Raw genomic sequence first — 17,484 nt, 5'->3', positions numbered from 1 at the left:
TAAATAAATCTTATTTCTTCTTTTTCCATGTACATCCTTTTTTCTTCGTATCTGTAGTCTTTGTTGTTTCATATACTGTACCTCTGTCTTCTGACTATAGTTGAAAAGTCAAGTGCCCACTAAAGCAATGGGGCTTTTGATAAGTCCTGTGGTGGGGACAGACAGCAAATAACAATCTCCTATCAAGCTAATGGTAGACCAGAAAAATAGAGACTGGAAGAAGAAGCAAATAGAGGAGAATGTATATCATTCTGAAGAAGAAAGAAGAATAGAAAACAGAAGAAAAGGTATCCCCACTGTCCCAAGCATGAAGTGAGGATGAGCTCCTTGTCCATGTAATTGGATAATGACACTCTGAAAAGGCGAGGAGAGTTTCTTGTCCCTTTTTTGCAGAGTCCCCTTGGCCCAGGTAGGTGTGTACTAAAGCCCCACTTAGGTTGTCTCCAAGTTCTGGGATACATTAGTACCCTTATTCATGTTCGCAAAGACTTACAAATTTTAAAAAAAGAAACAACACAGACAAGCAAAACAATTTAATAAAAAATGTCATTTGGTAGAAAAAAAATCTAAAAAATTGATACTGCTATGTTGTAATCAATGTCTAAACATGTCAAAACCATTGTAATACACCTGTTTTTTTTTTAATCTGAATTGAAGAGCACCCTATGACCATTAGCTCAGGCACACTACTGACGCAATACTGAAAAATGACCCAATATAAGCATCTTGAAATCTCCTGAATTGGTCCATTGATCTCAACCAATGGGAATGCTTGCTAAAGAGAATTCTCATTGGTCAGACCAGAGGACCAATACTAAACCCCAATGGAGAATTCAAAGATGCTTTTTTTTTTAACCAGGTTTTCTCTTCTTTACTTTTCTGTGATAGTGAAGATACGGGGAACCCTGGCAAAAGCACATTTGAATCTCCTGCCAGGATTTCTTATTGACTTCTTAATATGACCAATCAGAATTCCACTTGCTGATTATCCTGATTGGTTAGTTCGATAGACCAATAGGAAACCTGAGCAGGTAATACAAATATGCTTTGCCGGGGCTACCTGAATGTACTGTATTAGGGCTGAAAGCAGAGAAAAAGGGAGCCCCAGGAAAAACATATTTGCATTTTCCACAAGGGCTTCCCATTGGTGCATTGCTCTTTCTCTGGAGGGATTCTCAATACAGCAGAGTCCCCAGTATCTGGCACCAGCAGGGATTGCCTGATGCCAGATACAAGTGCTTGCCGGCAGCTTGAGCAACTGGCGAAAAGCACAAACATCCCCCCCTAAATACTTACCGAGCCTCCAGTGATGTCTGGCAGCTTTACTGTGCCTCTTAGGGGCTTTATGGCTTCCCCTGTCCATGCAAGCCAGTGTGTCACCTGACACTCGTCGGGTCAGGTGGCATGCCGGCTTCCATACATGGACACTGAAGCCGCTAGGAGCCCTCTCGGAGGTACAGGAAATCTGCCAGACATCGCTGGAAACTCAGTAAGTAGTTTGCAGCCTGCCAACACCCCCTCCCCCAAAGTCTGCATTGTCCCCTCCGGCATGCTGGTTAAGACTTGAGACTTCCAGTTGCCTGAGTTCCGGATAACGAGGACTTTGCTGTAAAAGAAAACTGCAGAGCTAGATAAGAGTGACGCTTAAATCAAAAACTTTTTTGACACTATTTTTCAAATTATTTTTGTGTCGAAGACTTAGCATAAGACTGTGTAAACTGAGACTGAAGCAATACATAAATAAATTATACCAGCTACATTGCAAAAAACTTAAATGGATGTTTGAAGAGTAGACATGAAACTATCTGTTTTGCATTATTCAATGAAGAATTACAGACCTTATACGTTATGCACACTGTGCTGTAATTTACAGTAACTAGCCAGACATCGTCTCTTAATTACTGACTGTAATAAACTGAATTGCAAATGGTTAGTATGGGTTACCACACTGTCTAAATCCTCGCTGTGATCTGCACTGCTAGCTCTGCTTACTTACACTATTTATCTGACAATCCCCTGCACTTGGAAACTCAATAAAGGGATAAAATCGTAAATAAATATTTTAATCTTTGTATTTTGTCCCGTAATGAAACACAATTTTTAAAAAATGTATCACACACGTTATACATTGAAAAAATAATTAAATTCAACCCTCTGCGAAACAAAATAGAAAGAAGCAGTTTGAAAAGAGCACAACAGTCCGTTTTAACAATTTGGCAATTTTCACTGCGTGACTTATGCTGACATTTGAAATTTGAAAAGTATTAATGTAAGATGACAGCAATGATCACGTCCCAAAATGAAGGGAGCTGAAGAAGAAGAAGAAGCTTTGTATAATATTGTAACACCCAGTAGAACCAGTAGAAATAAATAAATTGACAAGAAGTGCAACTCATTCCAGGAAATGTTTGCAAAAGTTTTTCATAATTTGCAGTCTTATTGACCTAGTTCTTTTAATAACCACATTGACATACTCACTAAAGGCTTTACAAGCTCAACTTTAAAAGATTTTAAAAACGTTTGATAACAAATAAATGTCCATTACTTTACATTTTTTTTTTAGTTAAAATCCTTGGAATATCACCATCTTGCCACCTGACTATTATAGTCCTCAGTGGTGGCAATTTCTGTAGATTTTTCTTGCTTGTGCAGTGCATGTGATTTATGTTCCCTAAGAAGTCGTCTTTCTTCCTTTCTCTTCTCTCGCTTCCTCTGATGCTCTAATTGTCTGGTGTACTGGAAGCGTTGAAGAAATAGATCCTTAGCATATTTATACAGTTGCATGTCCAAATAATTAAGTTCCTTTATTCTTTCGCGAGACCATTTATCAATGTCCACGTTTGAGGCCCTGGTACTATTGAACTGTGTAAATGGTGAAATAAACTTTAGATTGAAAGTTCTTTCAAACAAGTACTGTGTTTTTCTTTGAAATTCAGTCAAGCCATAAAAGGCCATGTTTTTTAGGTTATTTTTGGCACTCTGTAGAAGAATGTCATTCCTTTCACTTTCATTCATGAAAGTTAAATTATAACAGCCAACTAGGCTAAGGTCTGCCAGCATGCGAACTTGACGATTATTAGCTAGGTTGTAGCTACAATCCATAAATTCTTGTAGTGTGACTCCAGACCAATCATCTCCATGGTAACAGTTTGGCAATTCATCAGGAGTTGGGCTTCTCCCATCACAGACATGGAGGGAGGCTTTCCATGTAGCCCCTCTCTGAACATGTTTCCACTCACTTAGATAGCGTGATACCGGGTCTCTCAACATGGTTATATAATAGAAGTTCCTGAAAGGAAAAAAGGGGAATATTATATTAGTATCAAAAACATTCTTTAACACATTTTACAAATATGTGTGGTCCTCTGTCAGGAGCAACTCAGCTAGAAGCATAATTCATTTGTATGAGATTATATTTTTATGGAACATCATTTTCAGCTAGATGCATAATGTAAAAAATAAGAATCAAAAAACTAATTTCCAGAAGAACCAAGATGGTATATTCATTTCAACAAATCAACAGGTAATCCGAAAAATCTAGCCTTTTAACTAGTGATGTTTGGATGCAGTTGGATTGGGTAGTACAGTATGTACCCTGGCAAGCGATTCAAAATATGCTCAAAGTATCTGGAAAAGCTGATGAATATGTACTTACTAAATAGATAAAATATTTTGTTTATTGACAAAAACTATAAACACATATGCTCATGCATATGATATTTGTCCCGCAGTGAAGTGCAGTGTAAGTTAATTCTGAACCTCTTACTGACAGACAGGTTTAAGGGCCTGTTTCCACTAGTGCGGTGCGATTCCGTTACAGAAAACGCAAAAATTAATTTGCATGCAAATTTCGTTTGCAATTGTATGTGAATTCTAATGCGAAAACGCATTAATATTTGCATCTGTTTGTAAGCATGCGAATTTAACCATGTCAGTGCCTGTGTGCTTTTACATTGATTTTAAGTGAAAACGTACGCGAATTCGCATGGGAAATTTGCATAACTAAAACGCATGCAAATTTCCTATTAAATCCATTACAGGCAAATCCCACACTAGCCTTGCGGTGTGCGAATTCCGATGACTCTGCCGTGCAGATTATTTATGCACGGTCCACCGCACAGAATTTCTGACAAGTGGAAACAGGCCCATTGATTTATATTGGTTATGCGAATCTGCATGCAGAAAACGCATGCAGATTCGCTCTAGTGGAAATGGGCCCTTAGACTAGTCCTTTTCTACATGATGGAACTTCAAAGCTTCCTTAAAGCTTCTTTTAACCACTTGCCGACCGCCCACTCATAACGCGCGTCGGCAAAGTGGTAGCTGCAGGACCAGCGTGCAGGCTAATTAATCAGGAAATAGCCGCTAGCGCGAGCGGGTGCTTCCTGTCATTTCACGGCGGGAGGGTCCGTGAATAGCCTGCGGGCTGCCGATCGCGGCTCGCAGGCTAAATGTAAACACAAGCGGAAATAATCCGCTTTGTTTACATTTTTACAACGCTGCTAACAGTAGCGGCGTTGTACTAGATCAGCGATCCCCGGCCAATCAGCAGCCGGGGATCGCTGTCTGTCACATGACAGGCAGGAGCCTGTTAGAGGCTGCACTGGACAGATCCGTTCCTGTGCAGCCTCCGATCTCCGGGGCAGGGAGGGAGAAGAGGGAGAGGGGGAATCCTGCCGTGGAGGGGGCTTTGAGGTACCCCCTCCCCCCGCCACCCACACGCATGCAGGAGTGATCAGACCCCCCCCCAGCAAATCATCCCCCTAGTGGGGAAAAAAGGGGGGCGATCTGGTCACTCTGCCTGTTATTCGATCTGTGCTGGGGGCTGTAGAGCCCACCCAGCACAGATCTTAGAAATCAGCGCTGGTCCTTAAGGGGGGGGGGGGGTAAAGGCTGAGTCCTGAAGTGGTTAAAAGCACTCACTATCTCCAACAACAAACTATACCAAAATGCCAGCCAGTTAGACTACTTACTCACACAATATCGTGATTGTTGTCCTAAGCAACTGCTGTTCAGTAAGTGCTTTTGAAAAGATAACAAAAATTAAATCCAAATAATCCCACATGAGCATATGGACTAATCCAAAAACCTTTTTAAACCTTAGCTGTCCAGTCAATAATCACCCATTGTTTTGGACAAATAATATGAGCTGTAGCCTGTGCTGTCCAGAACCGGTTCTAGACAGGCACATATGAGGGGGCAGTCAAAAATGGGTAGGGGGCATCACGTTTGAGGAAATCTGTGGCGCGCGAAGTGAAAAAATGGGCGTGATCATGATGTCATGTGGGCGGAGCTAACTGTAATACATAATGTAGTTATACCAGCTAATATAGTTACATAAAAAATATGAAGTAAATGCACATAATGACAGACAGCGTTTTTCCAGTAAATGCACATAATGACAGACAGCATTTCCCAAGTAAATGCATGTAATGTGAGACAGAGTTTCACCAGTAAATGCACATAATGAGAGACAGCGTTTCCCCACTAAATGCATATAAGAGACAGCGTTTCACCAGTACATGCACGTAATGACAGCCAGCCTTTCACCAGTAAATGCATGTAATGAGAGACAGCGTTTCACCCGTAAATGCACATAAGAGACAGCTTTTCACCAGTGAATGCACGTAATGAGAGACAGCATTTCACCAGTAAATGCACGTAATGACAGACAGCCTTTTACCAGTGAATGCACGTAATGACAGACAGCCTTTTACCAGTAAATGCACGTAATGAGAGACAGTGGCCCATATGCAATTCAAAGTTTTCTCCTAGGTGATATTTTTAAACTTGTCAATAAAATGCCCTTTAAACCACTAGAAAGCAAGAAAATACTCAAAATAATTTTGAAAGTACTATTTCACCTACTTTTTGGTACTTATTTTAAATCGAAGATGAAAAAATATCTCCTGGGAGAAAAGTCAGGTGAAAAAGTGAATTGCATATGGGCCAGTGTGTAACCAGTAAATGCACATAAGAAACAGCGTTTAACCAGTAAATGCACGTAATGAGAGACAGCGTTTCACCAGTAAATGCACATAATGAGAGACAGCGTTTCCCCACTAAATGCATATAAGAGACAGCGTTTCACCAGTACATGCACGTAATGACAGACAGCCTTTCACCAGTAAATGCATGTAATGAGAGACAGCGTTTCACCCGTAAATGCACATAAGAGACAGCTTTTCACCAGTGAATGCACGTAATGAGAGACAGCGTTTCCAACAGTAAATGCACATAATGAGAGACAGCGTTTCCCCACTAAATGCATATAAGAGACAGCGTTTCACCAGTAAATGCACATAATGACAGACAGCCTTTTACCAGTGAATGCACGTAATGACAGCCAGCCTTTCACCAGTAAATGCATGTAATGAGAGACAGCGTTTCACCAGTAAATGCACATAAGAGACAGCTTTTCACCAGTAAATGCACATAATGAGAGACAGCGTTTCGTATTCCGGATTGGCTGGGGGAAATGATGGATCTTTAAAAGGACCAATCCATATTAGTGATACTTTTTTGTAGGGGGTGGTGACCGGACCTGCCCTACCCAGAATCCTAGGGGAGATTCAGTATACTATAAAAGGGCAGTGTGAATGGCAGGTTCCTTTAGCAGGCTGCAGGTTTGCGGCCGGTTTTTCTGTTACTTTGCTAAATTTGTACTAGCTATGTGATGTATATAATGTAATTTATTTTTAGCACTATGGCACTCTAGCACTGAGCACTTATCACTCCTGACGAAATTTCCCATAGAGGAAATGAAACATGTCGAGTTGTGTGGGGGGTTTATAGATTACTAGTGGTGTAGTGGAGGGTGGTCTTCTGTGGACCGTGACTGATATCTCCCACCCATTTATCACATCTATGTCTTTTTAGCAAATTAGATCCCTTTTAGAACTACCCTAATAAAAGTTAAGTTTTAATTTAGTCCTCTCTTCGCAGGGTTTATATGTGTTATATTGATTGAATCAGGTGTGTTTGTTCAATGCACATAAGAGACAGCTTTTCACCAGTAAATGCACATAATGAGAGACAGCGTTTCACCAGTAAATGCACATAATGACAGGCATCCTTTCACCAGATAATTCACATAATGACAGACAGTGTTTCACCAGTAAATGCACATAAGAGACAGCTTTTCACCAGTAAATGCACATGACAGACAGCCTTTCACCAGTAAATGCATGTAATGAGAGACAGCGTTTCACCAGTTAATGCACATGATGACAGACAGCCTTTAACCAGTAAATGCACGTAATGACAGTCAGCCAGTGTCCTCAGTATAGGTAGCCAGGTGTATCGCTGTCCCCATTATATGTAGCCAGGTGTATAGGTGTCCCCAGTATATGTAGCCAGGTGTATAGGTGTCCCCAGTATATGTAGCCTGGCGTATAGGTGTCCCCAGTATATGTAGCCAGGCGTATAGGTGTCCCCAGTATATGTAGTCAGGTGTATAGGTGTCCACAGTATATGTAGCCAGGTGTATAGCTGTCCCCAGTATATGTAGCCAGGAGTATAGCAGTCCCCAGTATAGGTAGCCTGGTGTATAGGTGTCCCCAGTATATGTAGTCAGGTGTATAGCTGTCCCCAGTATATGTAGCCAGGTTTATAGCGGTCCCCAGTATAGGTAGTCAGGGATATATGTGCCCAGTATGTGTAGCCAGGGGTATAGTGTCCCCTGTATATATAGTCATGTATATAGCTGTCCTCAGTATATGTAGCCAGGTGTATAGCTGTCCCCAGTATATGTAGCCAGGTGTATAGGTGTCCACAGTATATGTAGCCAGGGATATATGTGTCCACTGCCCAGTATATGTAGCCAGGGGTATAGATGTCCCCTGTATATGTAGTCATGTATATAGCTGTCCCCAGTCCCCAGGGCCCAGTATAGCCAGGTGGATAGATGTCCCCAGGTGGGTGTCAGCAAAAAATACATATATCCAGGCACATCACCTGTAGTTAGGACATGAAATAAGTTATTAAGGAAAGGGAGGTGCTGAAGGGGGTGTGGCTAGAAAACAGCAAAAATCTATTAACCCTTCGCACTCTCACATGCAAATATTCAAACAAATGCATTCACAGATTCACTCATCCAGGCACAACTGTTATCCCTACAGCTAAGTTAAAAGCCGGGGTTTTAGTTCACAGAAGAATGCATTCTTATGCTTAGTCACCTATACTGCGCAGAAGTACCCAGGTAAACATAGGTGTCCTAACTCTGGCCCTGTAACATGCATAGTGCAGACATGCAAACACATTCATTGCATCAAACCTATCAATGGATTAGGAGCACACATCCTGACGTCCTCTCCTGGGACAGACAGTGCATCTTACCAATCGCACAAGGGAGCTAACGTAATGTATCCTTGTGCACCATGCACATACACCAGCATAAGTCCCCAGGGCCCAGTATAGCCAAATGTATAGATGTCCCCAGGTGGGTGTCAGCAGAGAGAGAAGAGGGAGGATGGGCAAAGCGGTGGGGAAGGGGGGATGTCTCCTCCCCTTCCCTCACCTTGGGGCTCCCCCTCTCTCTCGCCCCCCTCCAGAAATTAGCGGCGGGCTGTTGCTCCAACAAATTAACCTACACTATCAAGCTAACCTACACCCCATAGACTTTACTATCCCCTCCCCTTCCCTAACCCTAATCCTTAACCCTCCTGCTATGTGTCTGTCACTGGAAGTAGGAAGATTCGATGGGTAGGTTATTTCGTCGGCACACCAGTGGCAGAAGAAAGCAGACTTGCATTGTTATTTAAATCTCCTAATGAACTGGAAAAGCCCTTATAAGAAAACCCTGACCTAATATGGCTGCAGCCTATCAGCCAGGATGTACTGGTGGGATAAGTAGTAGAGCTGCACTTGTTGGTATAGAGTTGATACAGAGAAACAGCTGGCAAGACAGAGCAGACAGAGGAACAACTAAAAGAGGTCACAGCACCAGCCAATCTAAGAGGACCAAGCACCAGTCAGGTATGACAAAAAGGCACAGGAACAGCCATGCAGACATACCATCAGGTGCCACTTCATGTGCACTGTATGCCACTTTCTCAGTCCATCTTCCACTTTTCTTCCTCCCCCATTCTCTGTTACTGCCCCGCTATCTGGCTGCTATTTCCTGCCTCTCACTGACTAACTCTCTTCCCAGCGCGGGAGAGAGAGATCGATCTGCATGCCATGCAGATCTAGACCAGAGTAGTGGCATGGTGCACAGATCGATCTCTCTCTCCCACGCTGGGAAGAGAGTAAGTCTTCTGCCACCGGCCCGCCGCTGATTTCTGGGGGGGGGGGGGGGAGCGAGAGAGAGGGGGAGCCCCAAGGTGAGGAAAGGGGGGGAGACGTCCCCCTTCCCCACCGCTGTGCCCATCCTCCCTCTTCTCTCTCTGCTGACACCCCATGCTTGAGGGGGCATAAGATTTATTTGAGGGGGCCCGCCCCTCTTGCCCCATGCTAGAGCCGTCTCTGGTGCTGCTCAACAGTGTTTATACTATAGTGTAACGAATGGTGTCAGCACACAGAGTATGTCTGATTATTGATGATCTGCAGTATCACCAATAATACAGATGTTATACCTGATTATATGGTGATCTGCAGAATCACCAATAATACAAGTATAGCTTGACACAGGACACCTAATGTAGTGTGAGTGTTTGGTGCAACCGTAGAAAAGGTTATCTCCCGAGGAGCGGGAGATACAGATACTACTGCAGCCAAGGATTCCCTGAAGAGCAGGGAATTGGACTGCAGCGCAGCCAGTAGACCCCTGAGGTGCAGGTGGCCTCTGACTGTGTAGAAACTAACCTCTTTAAGAGGAGGAGATGGAGATTGTACTGCAGCCAGGGATTCCCTGATGGATTGGGAATCAGACTGTACTGCAGCCAAAGATTCCCTGATGGGCTGGGAATCAGACTGTACTGCAGCCAATTGACTCCTATAGGGTAGAGTCCACTGACTGGACTGTAGGGAGGTCTTCCTGTGGAGCAGGTAGCCTATACAGTTAATGGACACCTAGAGGGTTGGTGTCACAAGGAGTACAGTGAGGCTAATCACCCAAGGGACGAGTGACAGCCAGACAGCTTTTCCCCACACCAGATAGAAGACTAACACGGTATCCGGGTACAGGCAAGGTTGGCAATGGGTAGACAGATAGGCAAGGTACCGAATCAAGCAGGAGAGTAGTCAGGAAAGCCAGAGATCATAACAGGTAGCAGTGTAGCACAATCCTAGTCTTAGGTGTGAGGTCCTTGGTCTCAACACCTGGAAACTAGTCTAGAGTATAACAATAGTAACACAGCAATATCCTAGTCTTAGGTGTGAGGTCCTTGGTCTCAACACCTGGGAACTAGTCTAGAGTATAACAGTACAATAATACGATAGAGGCTAAAGCGGAATCTGACTAAGTGTGAATTCCCAGCTCCAGCTGGTTCTAACACACTGTAAGATCTGACTGAGGTCTGAGTGCTCACACGTGAGTATTCGCAACAGCAGACCACTTGCAACTGACAAGCAAGTCCTATATATACTTGCAGCGCTCCGCAGCGCCGCCCCAGCCACTCAGCCAATCCGGAGTCCAGCTGGGATCAGCTGATCGGCCTGATCAGCTGATATCCCTTCTGCTGGCATAAAGGTCCTGTCACCTGGCGCGCGCGCGTAGCTCTCCATCTGTGTGCACTAGAAGGACCAGGCGAACCAGTTACATGTTGTTGCGCGGAAGAGGCCGCCGGCTGGAACGCGGAGATAGCCGTCCTGCCGATTGACCGCGCGGCGGTATCTCCACTATTCATTACATATAGCAACCAAAATATTTTATTAAACTTTTATTGGGAGAAACTAATAACAAGCTCATTATGCTATCTCAAATTAAAAAAAAAATATATCATGAACCTCAGAACATGCATAAAATAAAAGTACTGTATTGGAATTAGTAACTGACTTAAATATCTATATTCATGCAAGCTACACCAGCCTAGTAGCACAAGCAGTACTATATATAGGTTTGTGAGGTCACCAGTGAACAGAGTAACAAGGGTAATATGAGGCACCATCTGCAACTGTTAGTTAAAAAAATGTAAGCCAGCAAAATATTTAACACATGAATATTGTTTCAGTCTATATAGAATGATAAATAAAATGCATGCACAGTATCTATAACTCTGGTGATTAAAGGGAACCAGAGGCCCCAGAAAAAGGTTTTATACATACCTGGGGCTTCCTCCAGCCCCATATGCACGGATCGCTCCCACACTACTGTCCTCCGCTTCCTGTATCCGGCAGTACCGGGTCCCGTAGTTTCGGCCAGTTGGCGGCAGGACGCGGCCAATTGTCCGCATCACAGGGGCTCCCGGCATACACTTACGCATGCAGCTGCATACTGAGCAGCCGCACGCGTAAGGGTATGGAGGGAGCCCCTGCTCATGCAGACAATTGGCCGCGTCCGCTGGAAGTGACGGGACCCAGTACCGCCGATACAGGAAGCGGAGGACGGCGGCGTGGGAGCGATCCGTGCGTATGGGGCTGGAAGAAGCCCCAGGTATGTATAAAAGCTTTTTCTGTTTTTTTTTTTAGTTCCTCTCTGGTTCCCTTTAACATTACTAGCTAGCTTACTGTTTGTTTCTTTCAAACTTGTATACAAAAGTTGGCACAGAAGAATTGCGGTACATTTAATGCTGCTTATGGTATTCAGCAAGAAGTTTTGAATAAGGATGATACCATTGATTGGCTAACTTAAAATATTTCTTTTAAGTTAGGTAATCAATGGTATCATCCTTATTCATCCTGATTGCTTTTACTGATGGCTAGCACAGTACAACACTCTACTGCTACTATAAAGGCCCATACACACGGCATACATTTATCTGTAGTGAGGCAACGACAAACAGACAAGAGACAAAAGCATATTTATGGTCACGACAATTCGAGTTCGAGACAGTTGTGCACACATGACAACAGAAAGAGTGAAGACATGACAGAAGCTGTCTGCCACAGACTACGTATAGTAGTAGTAGTACTATGGTAGCGACTCTGCTGTCTGTAGAAGACTTTCGTACACACGACAGGACACCAACAGACTAACTGAAGCATTGTGAGACAAAAGTCACAAGAGATTCACCAGCTGAATCGCTCAAACATGGCTGTGTCGGCAGACAGTCATTGGCCTCAATTCACTAAGATCATGCTGGAGATAATAAGGCAAGAGAAAACTTACCTCCACACAGTAAGAGAGTTATCTTTTCTCTTCATTCCTTACGTTACCTATTCTGTAGTTAATTTACCTCCTCTGTAGTTAAGTTACCTCCTCTGTAGTTAATTTACCTCCTCTGTAGTTATTTTCACACGCAGTTAATGAACAGCCTGTCTTTAACTCTGGAGTTATTTTAAGGATTAAAGAGTTAACTTAAAGACAGGAGTTAACTTTAGGTTTGCCTGAGGTAAAATGTTTTCTGAATACTACATGCCTTATCACCATGGTAACAACTCTAGAAGAGTTATTAAAGACAGGAGATAAGCTTAGTGAATTGAGGCCTTTGTCTTTTGCAGCGTTCACACAAACAAACCGTCTCACAAATCGTCGCTCAGCACATGTCTGTACAGACATTTGTATGCCGTGTGTATGGGCCTTTATGCTATTCAGCACTTGGACTTTATTGGACTGCTAACTTGTACAAATATTTGTATCGATATATAGGGCTCAATTCACAAAGCGGTGATAACCCAGTTAAAGACTTTAGGCGTGATAACCATTTTATCATGCCTAAACTCAGTTTAGGCATGATAAGTTTAGGCATGATAAGTTTAGGTGTGATAAGTTTAGGCATGATAAGTTTAGATAAGTTTAGATTGCGTGCAAAGTCCCGCACGCAAAGCAGCACCATTAAACTCTATGCGAAGTGCACCAGACTTTGCTAGCGCAAAACTTTTGATCAGCTGTGCACTGCGGTGCTAACCCAGTTGGTGCTTAAACTTATCATGCCTAAACTTATCACACCTAAACTTATCATGCCCAAACTTATTACACCTAAACGTATCATGTCTAAACTGAGTTTAGGCGTGATAAAGGACTTTTCACCAGCATGCTAACTGTTAGCACCGCTTTGTGAATCAGGCCCCTAGTATGTGAACTGCTAATGCATATCATTGAACATATAAAGTGCACGTCCTTCTTAAAAATTTTAGAATAGAGAGGAGTTCAAGTTGAGTTGTAGTTTTTATTTAGTATGTATATGACATTTTTTTTTATTAATTATGTATTAAATCGTTTTTAAACATTTTTTAAAAAATGTGTTTTTGCAAAGAGAAGGAACATAACTGCCTTAATTCAAATATTCACTTTCTTACTATAAACTGAATCAGCAGGAAGGGATGACTTTAGCTGACAGGGCTCTATTTCTCTCTCAGCATATTCATGTAACTAAAGGAGAAGTACAGTATTTAAGACTAGTAGTCTATAGACTATGAGCTGACAAAGTGGGCAGCACTGTGAAACATGCATGCAGTCCATTAGTACAGGGTGGGCCATTTATATGGATACACCTTAATAAAATGGGAATGGTTGGTGATATTAACTTCCTGTTTGTGGCACATTAGTAAATGTGAGGGGGGAAACTTTTCAAGATGGGTGGTGACCATGGTGGCCATTTTGAAGTCGGCCATTTTGAATCCAACTTTTGTTTTTTTCAATAGGAAGAGGGTCATGTGACACATCAAACTTATTGGGAATTTTACATTAAAAACAATGGTGTGCTTGGTTTTAATGTAACTTTATTCTTTCATGAGTTATTTACAAGTTTCTCTTTGTTTATAGCCATTGACATGTCGCCGAGGTTAACACATGAGGAGTGAATAGAAATTGTGCTGATGTCTGGTGAATGCAGTAACTGGGTCATTGCAGCAGATTTCAATGCAAGACACCCTACGAGACCACCAATCTCCCATGCTACAGTTAGCAAACTGCTTGCTAAGTTTTGCGAAACTGGTTCAGTGTTGGATTTGCCAAAATGTGGATGCATGAAATCTGTCACTAATGAAGAAACATCAGTGGCTGTCCTAGCTTAATTCAGCAAGAGCACACAGCGTAGCACTCCCTGCATGTCACTGGAGAGTGGCATCAGTCGAACATCCCTTCGGCGGATATTAGCTACTCACAAATGGCACCCTTACAAACTCCAGCTACTGCAGCATCTCAATGAGGATGAATTTGCAGAATGGGCAAAACAAAAATTGGAACAGGACCCTCAGTTTATGCAGAAGATTTTGTTCAGTGATGAGGCAAACTTTTATGTGAATGGTGAAGTTAACAAACAAAACCACCGCTATTTGTCTGACACTAAACCACATTGGATAGATCCCTCCAAGACTGTTGGAACAAAAAAAATGATGGTATGGTTTGGTATATGGGGTACAAAGATAGTGGGGCCATTCTTCATCAATGGAGAACTCAAGGCCACTGGAAATGCAAAATTGCTACATGATGATGTGTTTCCCTCTTTATGTACTGAAGTTGGCACGTTCCCTGAGTTTTTCCAGCAAGATGGTGCATCACCACATTATGGGTGTCAGGTCGGAGCATTCCTAGATAAACAGTTTCCTGGAAAGTGGATTGGTCGTCGTGGGCCAGTTGAATGGCCCCCAAGGTCTCCTGATCTGACCCCCTTAGACTTTTATCTTTGGGGTCATCTGAAGGCAAATTGTCTATGCTGTGAAGATATGAGATGTGCAGCAACTGAAACTACGGATACTGGAAGCCTGTGCTAGCATTTCTCCTGCAGTGTTGCTATCAGTGTGTGAAGAGTGGGAGAAGAGGGTTGCATTGACAATCCAACATAATGGGCAGCACATAGAACACATTTTATAAACGGTCAGTAACTTGTAAAACACTCATGAAATAATAAAGTTACGTTAAAACCAAGCACACCATTGTTTTTCTTGTGAAATTCCCAATAAGTTTGATGTGTCACATGACCCTCTTCCTACTGAAAAAACAAAAGTTGGTTTCAAAATGGCCACCATGGTCACCACCCATCTTGAAAAGTTTTTCCCACTCACATATACTAATGTGCCACAAACAGGAAATTAATATCACCAAACATTTCCATTGTATTAAGGTATATCCATGTAAATGGCCCACCCTGTACTTCTGTTTGCCTTCCAACCTGCTCATGAATAGCCTTACTGCACACTGGTCCTGCTTTCCATGGATGGATTCCTATTTATTTGTGAATTCACTTTTTTTCCTCTCCTGCTGCTGCCATGTGCCATTATGGGATTCATGTATAACACATATATCTTAATTAATTGTTTAGATTTTCTATCCAGTATTGCATTTTGTAAAGTTTGATGCATTGCATCTTAAAAAGAATTTAATTTAACCCCCTTGGTGGTATGATTCTTTCCGGATTTTAGGGTCTAAAAGCAGTACAATTTTTTTGCACCCTTTCAGACCCTAAAACTGGGAAAAAAATCATGCTGCCAGGGAGATCTGCAAAGCCCCAGTAATCACTCGCCTCCTTGGCTCCAGCACTGCAGTAATGCCTCCACCCTCAGGGTGGCACTGCAACTCTAAAGTGAGATTGCCGGCTGTCATCATGACGACAGCCGGGGATCTCACCAGGCGGAAGCAGAGCCCAGGAAGCGAGGAAGAAGAACGGCGTCCGATGTAGGCATCCCTGGGAGGTATGCAGAAACGCTCCCGCTGTGCGCATTGCTCTACATAGAGCCTCTGGCAGCTACCCTGAACAGAGGTCAGGATTACCGCTCTGAGCTGCGGTTATCCGCCCTGACCCCCGGTGCCTTTGTGACATTTTCGCCGCACCACGCTGCTTTCTTGGTGATACAATCACTGTTTTATTCATTGTTTTTGTAAACAATGAAGATGGCCACCAAACAGGAAATACATCATCAGAGCAGGTGCCTGTTAGAGATGGCCCGAACCTCCGATTTTCGGTTCGCGAACATGTGAACTTTCACAAACTGCAATAGACTTCAATGGGGAGGCGAACTTTGAAAACTAGAAACATTTATGCTGGCCACAAAAGTGATGGAAAATATGTTTCAAGGGGTCTAACATCTGTGTTTTTGCATGGGGGAGTGGGATACACGCCAAAAGTCCATGGGAAAAATCTGGATTTAACGCAAAGCAGCGTTTTAAGGGCAGAAATCAGATTGCATGCTAAATTGGAGGCCTAAAGTGCTTTAAAACATCTTGCATGTGTATACATAAATCAGGGAGTGTAATTAGAGTACTTCTTCACACTGACAGACCAAACTCATTGTGTAACGCACCGCAAACAGCTGTTTGTGTTGTGATGGCCGTGCTGGACTGGTGTGCCATGGACCATGGCGAGAGTGCAGGCGATAGCGGTTTTCAAGCTCATATGGTCGCCACGCTGAGGTAGCTCAATGACAGAACAACAGTGACTGTCCAACTGATCGAATTTGGTCTGTCCATATATCATATAGCCATCGGCAGGGCCGGATTTCTGGCTAGGCTACATAGGCCATGGCCTAGGGCGGCAGAAATTTAGCACTGTTTGGGGAGGCTGAAGGGCAGAAAATTGTGTGCAGCATGGCAGATGACTATCCGTCCATTCATGCCGCCCGCAGCCCGTCTGGCCGCCATTTGCAGCCTGCACTCTCTCCCTCTGACTCCTCTATGCTCCCCTGGCACTCTGCAGAGAGAAATTTTGTTTCGTTCGCAGCCGCCCATAATGGACGGCTGCTTGTGTCTGAGTAGGGGGACGTGGAGACTACAAACGAGCAGCTGTGTACATTCGTAGTAGTCCCTCAAAACATGGCCGCCGGACCTTCCCTGCAGTTTCAAGCTACAACAAAATGCTGGGCGCAGAGAAGACACGCTGCTGTGTTTACAAACACACTGTCTCCGCCCCCTTGTCTTCAGAACGGAACGGTGCGAAGATCAAAGACCCTCTGCCTGCTCTCTTCCTGGAAATGCTTCCTGTGGCTCTCTCCTGCTTAACCCCATTAACGAGATCAATTAGGACACAAACGCCCACCCAGGGATCAGCTATGGGGACAGAGCACGAGGTTTCATACTTCAGATCAGTAAGTAAACAAACACTGTCCACAGATAAGCTGATTTGACAGCCGCAGCTGAATGCTTTGTCTCAGCTTGGCCAAGTTATTGCCTGTTCTGTCTCACAATCTGTATGTGAAACATCTTTCCTCCTGTACTTTCTCCCTCTCTTTTCCTATCTTGTGCTCAGTTCTATCACTATCTCTTTCCTTTCCTTCCAATCTCTATCCTTTCCTTCTCTTTAGCTTCTCTTCCTTCCTCTGTCTCCTCTTTCCTATCAATTTTGTATTTGGGGAGAAAAAAACATATATGTAGCAAAGGTTGGAAAACTACCCTGATATCTCCTCTCACTTTCTCTTTGTCGCCCACCCCCTCTTCTCTACCACTGTCTCTCCTTTCCTCTACACTGTGTCATTCTTTTCCTCTCTCTCTCCCCCTGCTACCCTCCTTTT

General features: G+C 43.3%; 1 protein-coding gene across 1 annotated transcript in view; it reads right to left on the bottom strand.

Moving 5' to 3' along the window:
* Positions 1-2,129: 2,129 nt before the first annotated feature.
* The window catches only part of HS6ST3 (heparan sulfate 6-O-sulfotransferase 3), a 782,497-nt gene continuing 767,142 nt past the window's right edge, over positions 2,130-17,484 (bottom strand). The window contains exon 2 of the mRNA XM_068267933.1: positions 2,130-3,289. Within this exon, the coding sequence (XP_068124034.1) occupies positions 2,581-3,289 (709 nt within the window). The 3' untranslated portion in view covers positions 2,130-2,580. The remainder of the gene's footprint in view (positions 3,290-17,484) is intronic.

The sequence above is a fragment of the Hyperolius riggenbachi genome, chromosome 2 (assembly GCF_040937935.1).
Source record: "Hyperolius riggenbachi isolate aHypRig1 chromosome 2, aHypRig1.pri, whole genome shotgun sequence".
NCBI classification, from domain to species: domain Eukaryota; kingdom Metazoa; phylum Chordata; class Amphibia; order Anura; family Hyperoliidae; genus Hyperolius; species Hyperolius riggenbachi.
This window is presented reverse-complemented; position numbering and strand designations above follow the sequence as displayed.